Source organism: Musa acuminata, chromosome BXJ2-3 (assembly GCF_036884655.1).
Source record: "Musa acuminata AAA Group cultivar baxijiao chromosome BXJ2-3, Cavendish_Baxijiao_AAA, whole genome shotgun sequence".
In the NCBI taxonomy this organism is placed as follows: domain Eukaryota; kingdom Viridiplantae; phylum Streptophyta; class Magnoliopsida; order Zingiberales; family Musaceae; genus Musa; species Musa acuminata.
Genome location: NC_088340.1, coordinates 5,216,871 through 5,230,416, shown reverse-complemented (window position 1 = coordinate 5,230,416; position 13,546 = coordinate 5,216,871). Strand labels below are relative to the sequence as shown.

General features: G+C 44.1%; 3 protein-coding genes across 6 annotated transcripts in view; all 3 read right to left on the bottom strand.

Moving 5' to 3' along the window:
• The window catches only part of LOC103977559 (translation factor GUF1 homolog, chloroplastic), a 40,937-nt gene extending 34,876 nt beyond the window's left edge, over nucleotides 1-6,061 (bottom strand). For 2 of the 4 annotated variants that reach the window (XM_065098544.1, XM_065098545.1), the window contains exons 1-5: nucleotides 5,677-6,058; nucleotides 4,763-4,939; nucleotides 2,388-2,474; nucleotides 1,707-1,763; nucleotides 1,508-1,573 (exon numbers count right to left, since the gene is read on the bottom strand). In XM_065098544.1, the coding sequence (XP_064954616.1) occupies nucleotides 1,508-1,573; nucleotides 1,707-1,763; nucleotides 2,388-2,474; nucleotides 4,763-4,939; nucleotides 5,677-5,952 (663 nt within the window). In that variant the 5' untranslated portion in view covers nucleotides 5,953-6,058. Of the gene's footprint in view, nucleotides 1-1,507; nucleotides 1,574-1,706; nucleotides 1,764-2,387; nucleotides 2,475-4,762; nucleotides 4,940-5,676 lie in introns of all 4 variants that reach the window. The other 2 variants (XR_010485067.1, XM_009393106.3) reach the window with 2 other exon arrangements.
• Nucleotides 6,062-6,723: 662 nt separating this feature from the next.
• Nucleotides 6,724-7,215, bottom strand: LOC135606647 (probable calcium-binding protein CML29). Its single transcript, XM_065097702.1, has one exon. It carries the CDS (start codon nucleotides 7,213-7,215, stop codon nucleotides 6,724-6,726), a length of 492 nt encoding a protein of 163 aa, XP_064953774.1.
• Nucleotides 7,216-10,037: 2,822 nt separating this feature from the next.
• Nucleotides 10,038-13,397, bottom strand: LOC135607057 (nitrate reductase [NADH] 1-like). The gene is made up of 4 exons (XM_065098543.1): nucleotides 12,264-13,397; nucleotides 12,043-12,183; nucleotides 11,702-11,934; nucleotides 10,038-11,598 (listed from the first exon to the last, which is right to left on the bottom strand). Exons 1-4 carry the CDS (start codon nucleotides 13,285-13,287, stop codon nucleotides 10,288-10,290), a joined length of 2,709 nt encoding a protein of 902 aa, XP_064954615.1. The 5' UTR covers nucleotides 13,288-13,397; the 3' UTR covers nucleotides 10,038-10,287.
• Nucleotides 13,398-13,546: the final 149 nt, after the last annotated feature.

Sequence of the window (13,546 nt, the reverse complement as noted above, 5' to 3'; positions counted from 1 at the left end):
ATATATAAGTAAAAAAAATGGTTATCTACGACGTCACCTCTTTTCTGCCCGCGCATAAAACAAGGTGGGGAGAATAAACCGTTTCTTCTCCCCACGCAAAAAAGGGCGACGAGGAGGCATCATTTCTTCTACCAGCGTGGGGAGAAGAAACGTCGCCTCGACGCTCGGTTTCTTCTCCCCGTGACCCCGAGGATTCTTCGCTAACGACACCGAGGCCTCGTCGCCTCAGACGAGGCGGGAGAGCGACACCAATCTCCAAGTTCTCCTCCTCTTCTCCCTCTTCTTTCTTCTCCCTCGGTTAATACCACCCGGTAGCGAGCGGTGACGACCGATTTAGGACGGTAACGAGGAGGAAACAGCCCCAATCGACGGTATCGCCCGGTAGCAGGCAGTCTGTGTACCGGTCTACTGGTAGACCGATACGTGGTACGGGTGGTATTATTAGAAATTAAAATCCTTAGTTCAAATAACAAACTTCGATAAAAGTACAAGTGAAGTTAAAAAGATAAAACAAAAGAGAGCAAGAAGATCCCGATCTTGAAGTGCTTATCTAGAACCTATGATACTTGCGAGCACTCAGCAAGGTTAGCCGATGCCTTGTCACACCATGCCAAACAATACATGGGCGTAGCCACATGTTGTGCATGTACAAGCATGTGAATAGTCACATGAGACAGAACAAGCATATTGGTAGAGGCAAACATGTATAATATACTGTGCCAACCCAAGACCAGAACAGCAATTTTTGGTAGTTCGTGTAAAGATGGTTAATATGGAAAACTTTGGCAAATGAGATACCCAAATCAGCCGAAACCGTGGTGGTGATGCATTCACACAAAGAGAGTAAAATAACAAACAATGAACAAGCATAAAAAAAATGAATTAGTTTGCATCAAGCAGAATATATATTTAACAACAGTATGGCAAAATTAATGAGTGATTACTTCATACTTCGTCTGTACTGGAAGAAGTGTCTGATAAAAATATCTACAATCCAAAAAACATGCAGAATAGTGTTTTCTAAGAATAATATCTCAAGGGATTTCATCTATTACATTCAAGAATTTGCATGTAGAACTAAATCCTTGTTGTGAAATTCACTTCATAGTTTGTACTTTGTAGTATGTTGTTGATTGCCAAAGAACTTACAAGTGCAACCCATACATAAGGGGAAGATAGTAAATGGAACCAATGACAAACTGCACATGGAAACTATAAAAGGTTTGGGAATTAGGCAGGTTAATCCAGAAAGTAGTCATTATATTATAGATGACATATAAAGGAATTTTGAACCTAGAGAATAGACCTCTTAGTTTCAGGTTGCTGAACAAAATAGGGGATGGTTGTTCACAATACAACCATAATAAAAGTCATGATATCAAGGCAACCAATGATTTGCAAAATTGTAACCTGATTTATCAAAATGCTACAATAATATGGTGCTATGATTTACTAATCAAACAACATCCAGTACAAAATCATGAAGCAAACATAAAAGTGCTCTTACAGGTATGATCTCAAGGTTGTTTTCCAGAGCCAGATAAACATTAGCTAAAGTCTGTGCCTCTACACCCTGAATCACCACAATGAAAATGCTAAATATCCATCATCAGAAGACATACTTTCTATTAAAATGGAAATAAGTTTTAGTAAACTTCTTGACACCACTTCATAGTGCAAAAGTACAACTGAAATAAAAATTGCACCTGAGAAGCATCCACAACCAAGAGGGCTCCTTCACAAGCAGCAAGGGACCGAGAAACCTAGGTACCAAAAAAAAAAATGATAGACAGCGCTTGCTCTTTGAACTAGAATACACGTTCCTCGTCTTACATAGAAATCTTTTTTTCTTTTTTTTTAAAGAGAAATCTATCTTGTTCAAACCATGAACAAGTTGACAAATAACAAAAGATCCATTTTGTTTCAAGAGTTCTGCCAAAACAATCTTTGAAATAATAAGTTATTTACATTGCATGTGGAAAATAACTGAATGTTAGAAAATATAAAAAGTCTTATGTCTTGCTCAAGAAATATGTAAATACTGCATAAAGACAAGGTGAGACAGATTAGGTGAAGATAAAATCCAATAACTTAATTATTTTTGAATGGTAATAGTATGACAGTTCTTGATAATTCAGTCTGAACAAATTTCAAGAACCAAGTGTTTGTTGTACCTAACAGCATAGAAAAATTTGATCGTGGAAGAAGATATGCTAGCAAGTTGCACCAACTTATTGGTCTAAGTTACCCTAACATTCCATGGATGAAAAATTCAGGATTCGATACTTTAAGTCAACTTATAATCTAATAATTTCAAGTTGGACTACATCTGAGCTAAGATAAGGCATGTTGGCATTACGTGGATTATGTTATCCATTTCACCATACCTCATATGAGAAGTCAACATGCCCCGGGGTATCTATCAGATTAAGGCAGTAGGGCACATTGTCCAATACATACCGCATTCGAGCTGCCTACAAAAGGAACAAGAAAAATTAAATTGATATTTAGAGCCACGAAATAGATACTACAATTATAGTAAATCATCAACTGAAAACATTCAACAGCCATCAATTTCAGAGATTGATAAGTTGATACATTACTTTCACAACTAAGGATCATCAGCAAAGGTTTGGAAGGTGAAATAGGAAGACACATGTCTCCAGCTTAGGGTGAAGAAGGGAGATTCTAGTGAGAGTGTTTGCTCGGACTAGAATCGGTGTAAAGATAGAATTATATTCTTGAAGCTTCAACTAGATGATTAGGGTGTAGGTCACCTCAATTGCAGCTACTGAGATGATTAGCTATTAGGAGGTGTTACCTTAATTTCAACAAAGAAGCAACACAAATTACAGAAATGGACATGTAGGTGATTATCTACTTATACAAAAATAGGCACAAAGGTATGTCCTATGATTGGTCCAAAAGATGGCACAAGTCATCCAAGAGGGTCGAATGCATGTACAGAAGGAAACAAATTCTAAAGTAGGTAGTCAAGTAAAAGAATGTGCCTCTTCTGGCTGCTATAAGATGTTACATTAGCAACAAGGAAAAGAACATCTTTGACAAGAAATTGTCAACTAGGAAGAATAAGAGTAGTACAAAATCATCTTAAGAGAATTTAGGCATAAAGTCAGAAAAATAAAGATTGCAAGGATATGGAATTGGGACCTGGGAAGTGTAAGAAAAGGTGAATATGTAGGTCTCTGTGTCTATGCTAGGTAGCTTGCCTGCACTGAAGCAATCAGATTTATAGTCAATAGAATTGCCTTGGGCTTGCAGATCAACAAGTCCTTAGATGTAACTATGAATTTTATGGTATAACAATTTGGGGGATAGCAGTATAGCACATGAACTGGCCTGGACATACACAAAATTTTTGGTTAGGCCGAAGATGATCGACATTAGCACCTACTCCTTAGCCATTTTGGTATTAAAAAGCCAAGATAGCCAGAGACATTTTAGTCTGTGATAGGCCCAAAGAGGAATTGGAAAATGTAGATTTTGTTGAAAGATATCTGTAAAATGCTACATGTTCAGAAAAATTCGAAAAACACAACCAACAAAATGTCTCTACTTATTCATCAATTAAAATTTCCAGGGGACGAAATGAGGAAAGCCAAATGTCTGGGATTCTCACAGGACTTTTCATCACAAATCGGGGACCACCCCTGATGCATGTGGGATTTAAGATCTCAGAACCTGTAATCCTCGTCAAAGCTTTTAGATTTTTTTTTTGCATGCCCACATATTGATTGTTCAACCAATCAGCATGAGTCTGAAGTGAGGATGCCCCAAGCAACAAGCCAAATAAATGTTTTCTTAGCAAACTCCAGATCTACAGAATGCCAATAATGGCATCATATTGGCAAGGTACATACAGGATATCCTTAATGGCCAATCTCAAGAAACTTTTTATACAAAAATAAGGAATAGTTAAGGAAAATAAAGTTGAAATTGGTCTCCAAAAGTTACAATAAAGGTTTCCTTGTCTTCTTCTGGATCAAATGGGAACAACATTATAATCTTAGATTTGAGATGGATAAGTCTTCCTAGAGCCTTTAATCAGCTAGAAAAGGAAATTTGCCTATCCAGTTTTCACCCTTCATTGTCCCTCTTTGCTCAAGTTATACAACCTTTCCTGTACACCGAATAGTTATGAGAAAATCTCCTCAGTTCCGACACTATCATTAGCTACATTTCTGTCATCAATTATCATTATTGATGGGATTTGTGTTATTCTTGTTGGTCTTTTGCCTCGATGTAGTTTCCTACAGTTTTTGCTCCATAGATACCTTCTAATTTAGAGTTCAATATTTCCCTTAGTCCTGTGACCCTATAATTCCAGAATTTGTAGTAGATTATCATCAATACTTGAAACCTTTAAATGTCTTCCAAATTTCCTTGGATCCTCTTAAGCATATTATTTAGATCTGCCAAATTCATTTGAAGGTTTACTTGTTCATTTGAGTCCGGCTCCAAGAAACTGGCATCAAGATGAAAATTTTATTCCAGTCACTCTCATCTTCATCTAACTCAAAAACTGCTATTTTTTCTGCTAAGCACAATTCTATCCTATGGTCTTGCCTCAGAGAGAAAACATAAGCAGATGACTCATAAAATGTTAGAACAAGAATTAACAACATCCAAAGACTATGCACCTAAACTTTCACCGAGATAAACAAGTACCGAACTACAGAAATTATTGGAAGTAACAACAAGATCATATTTTCTGTAGTCAAGGTGACAAAACAGAGTGTACCTGTAATTTAATCGTGATACCTCTTTCTCTTTCTAAATCCATATTATCTAAGAATTGCTCTTTCATCTCTCTCATCTGTACTGTACCAGTCAACTGCAATAGCTTATCTGCTAAGGTTGACTTCCCATGGTCAATGTGAGCAATAATACAAAAATTTCTGATGTTTGATACAGGAACCTGATCAGATTGCAAGGAAAAAAAATCATAAAGGCCAGTATGAAAAAAATCGATCAGCAAATTAATAACACAAAGTAAAAAATGTATGGTGCTAAGATTCTTGATTGATGAGTGGTCAAACAGGAAGGTTAGTCAAACTGCAATTTTTCTAAGAGTATAGACAAAGAGTAAATACTTAAGCAATAAAGCTTTGTAAAGACAATGAGCAAGTTTTCTAAGATTATCACAATTTTTCATCCAACAGCAAACTAATGCTGATTGGAAGTTCAATATACTGCAACCTTCTCATGGGCACTTTATAATAGAACGATGATAAATTTGAAATGCATAGCAACCTAAAATTTAATGTTCAAGATAACTTGATAAAAGTGATAACTTAGAAGAACAGCATGGTTCCAACTCTCAAGAAGCAAGAATAATTCCGAGACAAAGTACATTATTAATAGGAACAAGAGATTTAAATTTCCTGCCAGGGGGGCATATGCCAATGGTCTACTGCCGTAGGCACTATGTCATGCCAAAATGAAATGCTAGCACGCTCGGAACGATTTTACTCAATCTGCTACAATTTATTCACGAAGCTCCCAGAGGCAACCGAATCAGTCTTATACGGCCTACAGCTGTCTATGAATTCAAGACGTCCAGAATCAGCAACCCAAAACCCTAGACAATGTTCAAGAAACAACATAGAATTTAGACGTTCGGGACAAAAACAAGCTGATCGAAAGCGAGCGTGCCTTGAGCAGACGGTCTTGCCCGGGTTCGCCGCTGCGAACGGCAGCGTCGGAAGCGGCCTTCGACTCCGTCCCAGCGGCTCGACAGCGAACGCCCATCCCCCATTGAGAGGCAGAAGAGCTGGCGGAGCGCAAGAATCTGCACGGCCAAGGCCCTGGGAAGCGGCCGGCGGAGGGAAAAGAACCGGAAGCCAGAGAACCGCCGCTCCTCCTGCGTTGTCCGGGACCGGCGGGGCGGGGGAAGAAGCTGGCCGGGCGGCAGAGGGCGGCAGCGTCCATGGCCTCAAGAAAGAGGGGGGCGGGGGTTCGAGCGAGCGGTCACGGCCAGCGCTCTATCCACCACAGCGGGCGCCCGAGGCTATCTTTTCGTTCTCTCGAGGGGGGGGGGCGTTATTTTTCTTGGCCGCACAAAAGCACCGCAGCGGACGTGGCTGCGCATTGAACCAAAATCGAACGCGGCTCCACCAGCAGCGAGACTTAGTTGGTCTCGAGCCCATTTCATGACCTCCTCGTTTATTTAATAATTTAAGTTAAATTAAAATTTTAGATAAATATTCAATTTATCACACTAAAATTCCAAACACTGTTGTGTTTTTTTTATTAGTTTTTACGAATTTTACTTCTCTCGTTCAAATATTACACAATGCATACTTGAAATTAATAAAGCCAACAAAATATATAAATTTTGTTAGATGATACTTTATATTTATTTGATAAAAAGAATTAATATATATAATTACAAGTTCTCATTTTTTTTATTTTTCTTACTGTCTCTCTTATTTCCGGTGTGCACCATAGAAAACACAAAAGCATTTTTTGGTGTTCATAGCTTACCTGTCTCTCCTATGTTGTGATTGGAGGTAGTTGTGGGGCCAATCGGAGGAACATAAATAGTTTTAGTGATTGTAACACGAGACCTCTTAATTATTTATGATCCTACCAACTTAAGTAACATTGCCCAAATCATAGCGTAGCAGCGAGATCACGTCATATCGATCATCATAGACCATATATGGATTATAAACCATGGATTTGTCTGATAGATTCTTCTTAGCGGAGAGCTTGAACTATGATCTTGAAGTCCTCAAAGCTGACCGCTCCATCACCGTCCGCGTCCAAGCTAGCTATGATTTCCGTGCAGTCCTCCAGGCTCGCTCCATCCTCGCAGCTCAGCACCTGGAACAGAATCTCCGCCGTCACATCCCCGTCGTCCCCCGCCGCAGGACCCAGCAACGCGGCGGCGGTCTGGAGCAAGCCGGCAAGGTCGCCCGGGTCCAGTTCGGCGGCGTTCATCTCCAGGAACTCCTCCATGCTGAGCAGGCCGTCCTTGTCCGCGTCGCCCCGCGTCATCATCTCCCTCACCTCCTCCGTGGTGCGGTTGTACCCGAGCGACGCCATTATCCCCTTGAGCTCGTCGCAGGTGATCAGCCCATCGTTGTTCGAGTCGAAAGCTCGGAACGCCTCCATCATGCTGTTGACGTAGCTCAGAGTCTCGATGTCTCCGGCGAGGGGCCTCGAGTGCGATGACTGAGGAGGAGCCATGGGTGGAGGCGATGACTGCACAAGCGGCGGAGGGAATGCTTCTGCTTAAATGGTGGCAGTGTGAATCTGTTCTCTGGTGGCTTTATGTCAACGTAAAGGACAAAGATGAAGCTTCTTTTTGGCCAATAATGCTAAGTGATAAGAGGAATATGCACATCCATGGAACTCATCACCAGCAACGAAGCACAGAGGTCACTGCCTTAGCATGTGATCTGAGCTAACAAAACAAGAACAGTACACTGAGCTGCTCTGCATGGCATCTTTGAGAGTTGGATATAGAGAAGTGAGAAGGGAGATGGGCAATCCACAAGTCCTCTAAAGGCGAAGCTTTCTTTGGAGTGGCCATCAGAATCTGATACTAAAGATGAAAAGACAACCTTAGATGAATCCCCTTTTTTAGATTCTGTAAATGAAGTTATTAACTGATGGCAAAATTATCACACTTCATTTTCCATTGTAAAAGAACAACTTGAGAACATGATAAGAACTGCAGATAAGTAGCCATTGCAGCACATCAGAAGGAAACACAGGCGGTTCCAATCACTTTGTCTTCTACAACCCAATAATCTTAGAAAACAGAATTGCTTACAGTCCAAGTAGAAGTCTTTCTTGCTAATTCCAAGAAAACAACATCTGTCAGTAAAGCAGAAGCCAATAGGTGTTATGTAATTCCAAGATATTGTTTTCTGAACATTTTTTGGAGAGCAATAAAATACATTTTAGCAAGTAGATGCAAAAAAATTAGATATGTGCAATTAATAATCTCATGAATATGTGAACTATCTCAAATCTGGATTGCAGAATGGTAGTAACTGTGGATTCATATTGCACCAAGGGACAAGTACCTCATCTGAGTCCATATCTACGAGCTTGGTCTAATTAGCCTAACTTGGACCAGCCCAATGCAGAACAAAAACTGTGTGAATCTCCTAATCACATTCAAATATATGAGGCAAACAATTAATTTTCTTGGTGATTCACTTGATGCAGATTAATTTACTATTTACCCTTTAAAAAAATCTTAAAATATCATTTCTTTCATTGTATCGCTAAAACCTTATGTATTAGGAACTATCATATGATTACCAATTAAAATATTTAAAATAGTAACTAAAATTATTTTCTATAAAATTTGAACTACCGCTATCAATGAATATTATTGACGTTTCTAACATCAACGGCTAGCAAATGTCATAACTACATTATTATCATTACCATTAATACTATCATCTCATTAGTATCCATACTAATGTCATCTCCACTATCCCTATTATCATTATTATCATCATACTACTATCATTATGGATCATTCACTACGACCATTGCCACTATCTACTGAATGCCACCGGCCATCACGATCACTATCAACCTTCACTGAGAGCTTCTAAAAAGAAAGAGTAAAGAAATATTATCGAGATTTTATCTTTTATCTTTTTATTTATCTTAGGTACTTTAAGAAAAATGTGTGAGTCGAACGAAAAAAGAAAAACCTTGTTGTATGATCTACCCATACAAATAAAGAGAAAATGATTTAATCGGAAATGTTAAATAAGAAAAAAGATGATTGAATGAGACATGAATAAAAATATTCATGTGGAGATACATTGAGATCAAAAGAGGAATAAACAATAATTTCACATCGATAAGGATTAAAAGCGGAATAAGAAAACGATAAACTTAAGTTTTGTGTTGAATTGATGTGAAATCTGATATATATTAATGTTGACTAATTTGATTTAGATCCACTGATTTTAATATGGTACAAAAGTCAACGTATTTGAATAAAAAAAGTGAGTCAAAAGAAAGAAAAAAAAGATGTTAATTGAGAAAAATTAAAATAAAAAGAGTAAGAAACAATAATGGTTGAAAGAGTTCGTGTGATATATATTGTGTTTAGCTCGCGTGATATCAATCGTGAGGTATGTCGACACCCCAGTGGCCAATCGGACAGCGACAACGAAGATCCAAAAAGGCCGAAGAGCAAGCGGCGGCGGCATGGCCGGTGCTTGGCTTGGATCGGTGTCGCAGCTTTCCGGCGGACACGGGCAAGCAGCGGCCATGTGCAGCCCACGTCGCGGAAACGTGCGCTCCCCTCTCCCCGTCTCTTTCCTACGATCTTGGAAGTCGCCGCCAGCCGCTGAGGAGAGCTAAAGGTCACACGACCTATGCATGCACAAAAAGGGTTGTCATCGTCCGTGAAACTCATGCATGCAAGTCCCCACGGCCCCCTCCCGTGGCCGTTTGGAGCCACGAAAGGCCACGCCAACTCTTTGGACGCCATTAGTGCATGGAATCCGCAGCTACTCCGCATAAAAATCTCATTCTTAGCTGCTGTTCCGCTGGTAGCCACCGACTTCGTAAGCGTTCTCGAGGAGGAAGGATTGAATATCAATTCCAGCCACATGTCTGGTTGTCTTGTTGTGAAGAGAGAGAAAGGAGGTAGGTTCTTCTTGATGTTCATTTCTGAACACATTATTGATCAAGCAAAAGGAGCATGTATTTTAATGAGCAGATCACTGTCTTTACCGATGTTAAAGAACTAGCACAGATTGCAAGGAAGAAAAAACATAATTAATACAGAGATGATACCATTCCTAGGTTATGGGTTACAATACATTATGATTAAGATTGATAAATATTTTAATATTTTTGAAGTCAATATTTAAGATAAATAATCTTAACATGAAAAGTAATATAATATTTAAGATTTGATTTTTTTTTTAATATATATTTTATATATTTTTAGGTCAGTGAAGGATGTGAGAAATACTTTTGACAGTTCTGCAATGGATTATAACAATGGGAACTGCTGCACTGCAATGATTCCAACAACAAATAATATTTAGTATAACATAACATATATAAATCTTAATGCAATAAATGATCTAATACAGATAACCCTCCTCTCCAGCCCTCTCTTACCTTACTTTGGATAGGATGGAGTTAAAGGAAGAATACATATGTACATGTAATTCTACACTGAGCGGTTGATTCAGGTTCATCAACCTCGACCACAATGAATACTGGAGAAGAGACTGGAACTGCCCTCGGAGGCACTGCGCAGGTTGGCGTTCAGAACAGTAGCAGTGAATTGGCAGTATCGTACTTCATCTTCTCCAAATTGGGCACCACCGCGAACTGGATCATTGGCGGCGGCCCGCAGGCGAGCGCGAGCGTGTCGTCGGAGCCGCCCATGGGAATGTGGTCCCTCAGGATGCTCTCCGTGACGAAGCCCGTGCTGTACCGCCACTCCTCCCCCCGCTTGGCCTCGTTGATCACGTACCAAACCTTGAATTGCGCCGGGTGATCCCTCGCCCAGCCGTCGAGCTCGTCCCACAGCAGGATGTCGTCCTCCGACCGGTTGGCGTACACCAGGTGCATCTCGGTGCGGTCCTCCGGGTCCCGTAGAACCGCCTGGATCACCTGGTACACCGGCGTGATCCCGGTCCCGCCGGCGATCATGGCCAACCGCTTGGCGAACCGCGGCTTGCCGTTGACTACGAAGTTGCCGCGGCCGTTGTATTCGATGTGCCCGACCGGACCCTTGAGGTCGAGGGTGGAGCCGAGGGTCAGGGACTCCAAGTGTTGGGACATGAGGCCGCCGTTGGGGAACTTGGGGTTCTCGCCCTTGAAGTAGACCTTGATGAGGAGCTCGAAGTGGCCGACCTCGTCGACGGAGCTTGTAGGCGTGTAGGAGCGCATGCACAGCTTTCCGTCGATGGTGGCGCACAGGAAGATGTGCTTCCCGATGGGGAGGCCCAGCACTTGGTCCGCGGAGGGCAGTGCAAACTTGAAGAGACGAACGTCGTGCGATATGGTCTTCTTGGCCACGAGCTTGCACTGCATCTTCTCCCGGGGGTTCACGAGAGCCGGGGGCCGCGAGATCTCGCGGATGGTGGCGAGGTGGGACAGCTCGGACCCGCCATGGACGGAGGTGTCGGAGACGTAGCCCGAAGGGATGAGCTCGCCTATGCGGTATGTGTCGAGGAGGGCCTTGGCCTTGTCCGAGTGAATGGCGTCGAACTCCTCGGTGCAGTCGGCGCCGGCGTTGATGAGGATGCTGTCGGCGCCTCCGGGGTGGTCCTTGACGAAGGCGGTGCAGTCGTAGACGTGGCCGTGGACGACGATCCACGCGGACTCGCGCGACGCGTGCTTGCGCACCTCCGACATGGTGTACTGCTTGCTAGAGGTGTTCATGAAGGGGGTGGAGGTGCTCTTCTTCAGGGTCGGGGCCTCCGACGTCTCGAGGTGCTTCTGCCGCGCCATCCACCCGCCGGACTGGTTCCCGGGCTGCGTCGGGTGCTCGAACACCAGCCCGATCTCGCCCTTGTGCGGGCGGCACACGTTCACCTTCACCTTGAACCAGCAGTTGTTCATCATCCCCTGCATCACCACCACTTCTTTCCTCAGCATTCATTGTTGACCTTAATACAACGATTACATGAAATCTATGAATCTTCCTCTGGAAGAGATCTACTAAACATACCATGACGTTCCAGATGAGCTTCTCGGGCTGGGTATTGAGGGACTCGTCCCATGCTCGCACAGCCACTTCCTTGGAGCTCAGGACATCCAACACCTCCACTTCCAAGGACCAGAAGCACCAGCACCAGTACTTGCCGTACTTGTTCGGCTTCTCGGGGTGGTCGAGGGCGCAAACCAGCCACGTCTCGCCGCCGTTGAGTGTCACCTCAACCCGTGTCACCTTCCTTCCTCCACCTATACGTCAGATAACAGTTCGCATCACTATACTAATTGGAGCAAACCATTTGAATCCGACCAACTTTTGACTCCACCATTAGAAAGAGAGACTTCAATTGAACTAACCGGAGTAGGCGTAGCCCTTCATGGTATACGGCCTCTGAGTCGTGAACGCGTTAATAGGAAGTATCTCATCGTGACCCGGCGTCGTGATGACTGAGTTGATGTTCAACTCGTTGATGATGTATTCCGGCTTGTACCACCAAGCTGTGGTCGTATATTAGTCTCTAATTAGGCGTCTCGTGGAAGATATAGAATGTGAAATGAACGTGGTGGAGAAGGCATACCTTCTGCGTTGGCGAGCTCAGCGTCGACGTGGGACGGGAGGACGCGGTTGTCCTTGTGATGGTAGTAGCTGTTGGACTCCTGCGGGGTGACGATGATGCGCTTGAGCCACTTGACCATGCGGCCGCCGATGAAGCCCGGGATGATGACGCGCACCGGGAAGCCGTGGTCGGGAGTCAGCAGCTCGCCGTTCTGCATGTACGCGAGCATGACGTCCCTGGATGGGTCCATGGCCACCTCGCGCCGGAGGCTCGTACCGTACTTGGAGCCGCCACCGCCGGGGAGGTCCTCTGCCCCCTCGAAGCACACGAAGAGGGCGCCGTCCTTGCGGGCCATCACGCCGCAGCGGCGGAGCACGTCGCGGAGCCGGACGCCGCGCCACACGGTGGTGGACACGGCCGCTGGGCCCCAGTTGAACCCGATGGTCTGGTGCACCATGTTCTGCTCCTTGCGCCGGTTCCCGGCGCAGACCAGGGTGACTGGGATCTCTACCGGGGGGAAGTCCCGGACCAGCTCGTCCATGGTGAGCCGGACCGGGCGCTTCACCAGGCCGGTGATCTCTAGCGTCCAGCTACACCACTCGGCCTTAGGTACCGCTCCGTGGTTGCGCACGTAGTGGAGCGGCACCGGGGTGATGAACCCGTAGTGCATGAGCCGGGTCAGCGGCGGTTCGCAGTTGAAGGGGTGCTTCCCAGTGAGCCGGATCAGGGACGGGTTGCGCTCGATCCAGCTGTCGGCGGTGCCCTCGTCCCTCGGGTCACGCACCGACGGCTCCACCTCCAAGTGCCTACCACCGTACAACTTCGTCCAGTCTACCACCACCTCGTCCTCGTCCTCGTCGTCATCGTCGTAATAGCGAGTACCATTGTCTTTGCCAGGGGCGAGGGGAGAGAAGCTGCACCCCCGAGCGGGGGAGTCCGACCGGTGGTGGGTGCCGAATTTTTTGCCGACGGCACGGACCGGGTTGACAAGCCCATTGCGCGGCTCCAGGTGACCGAACTGCCGGTTGTCTACAGACGCCGCCATGACAGGAGAGAAGAGGGTCCTCTTCAAGTGCTCGTAAAGCACTCAGAAGAACAGAGAGAGAGAGGAGGAGGAGGAGGAGGAGGAGGACTCCAACTTGTGTTGGATGAGCACGAAAGGTGAATGGAGGGGGTCATATATATATATATATATATATATATATATATAGTATCATCGATGCGACTAATTGATCCAACACTTTCTTCTCGCAAGAATTAGTGGATGAGCTCGAACACGTCGTGAAGGCAAAACTGAGCTCGAA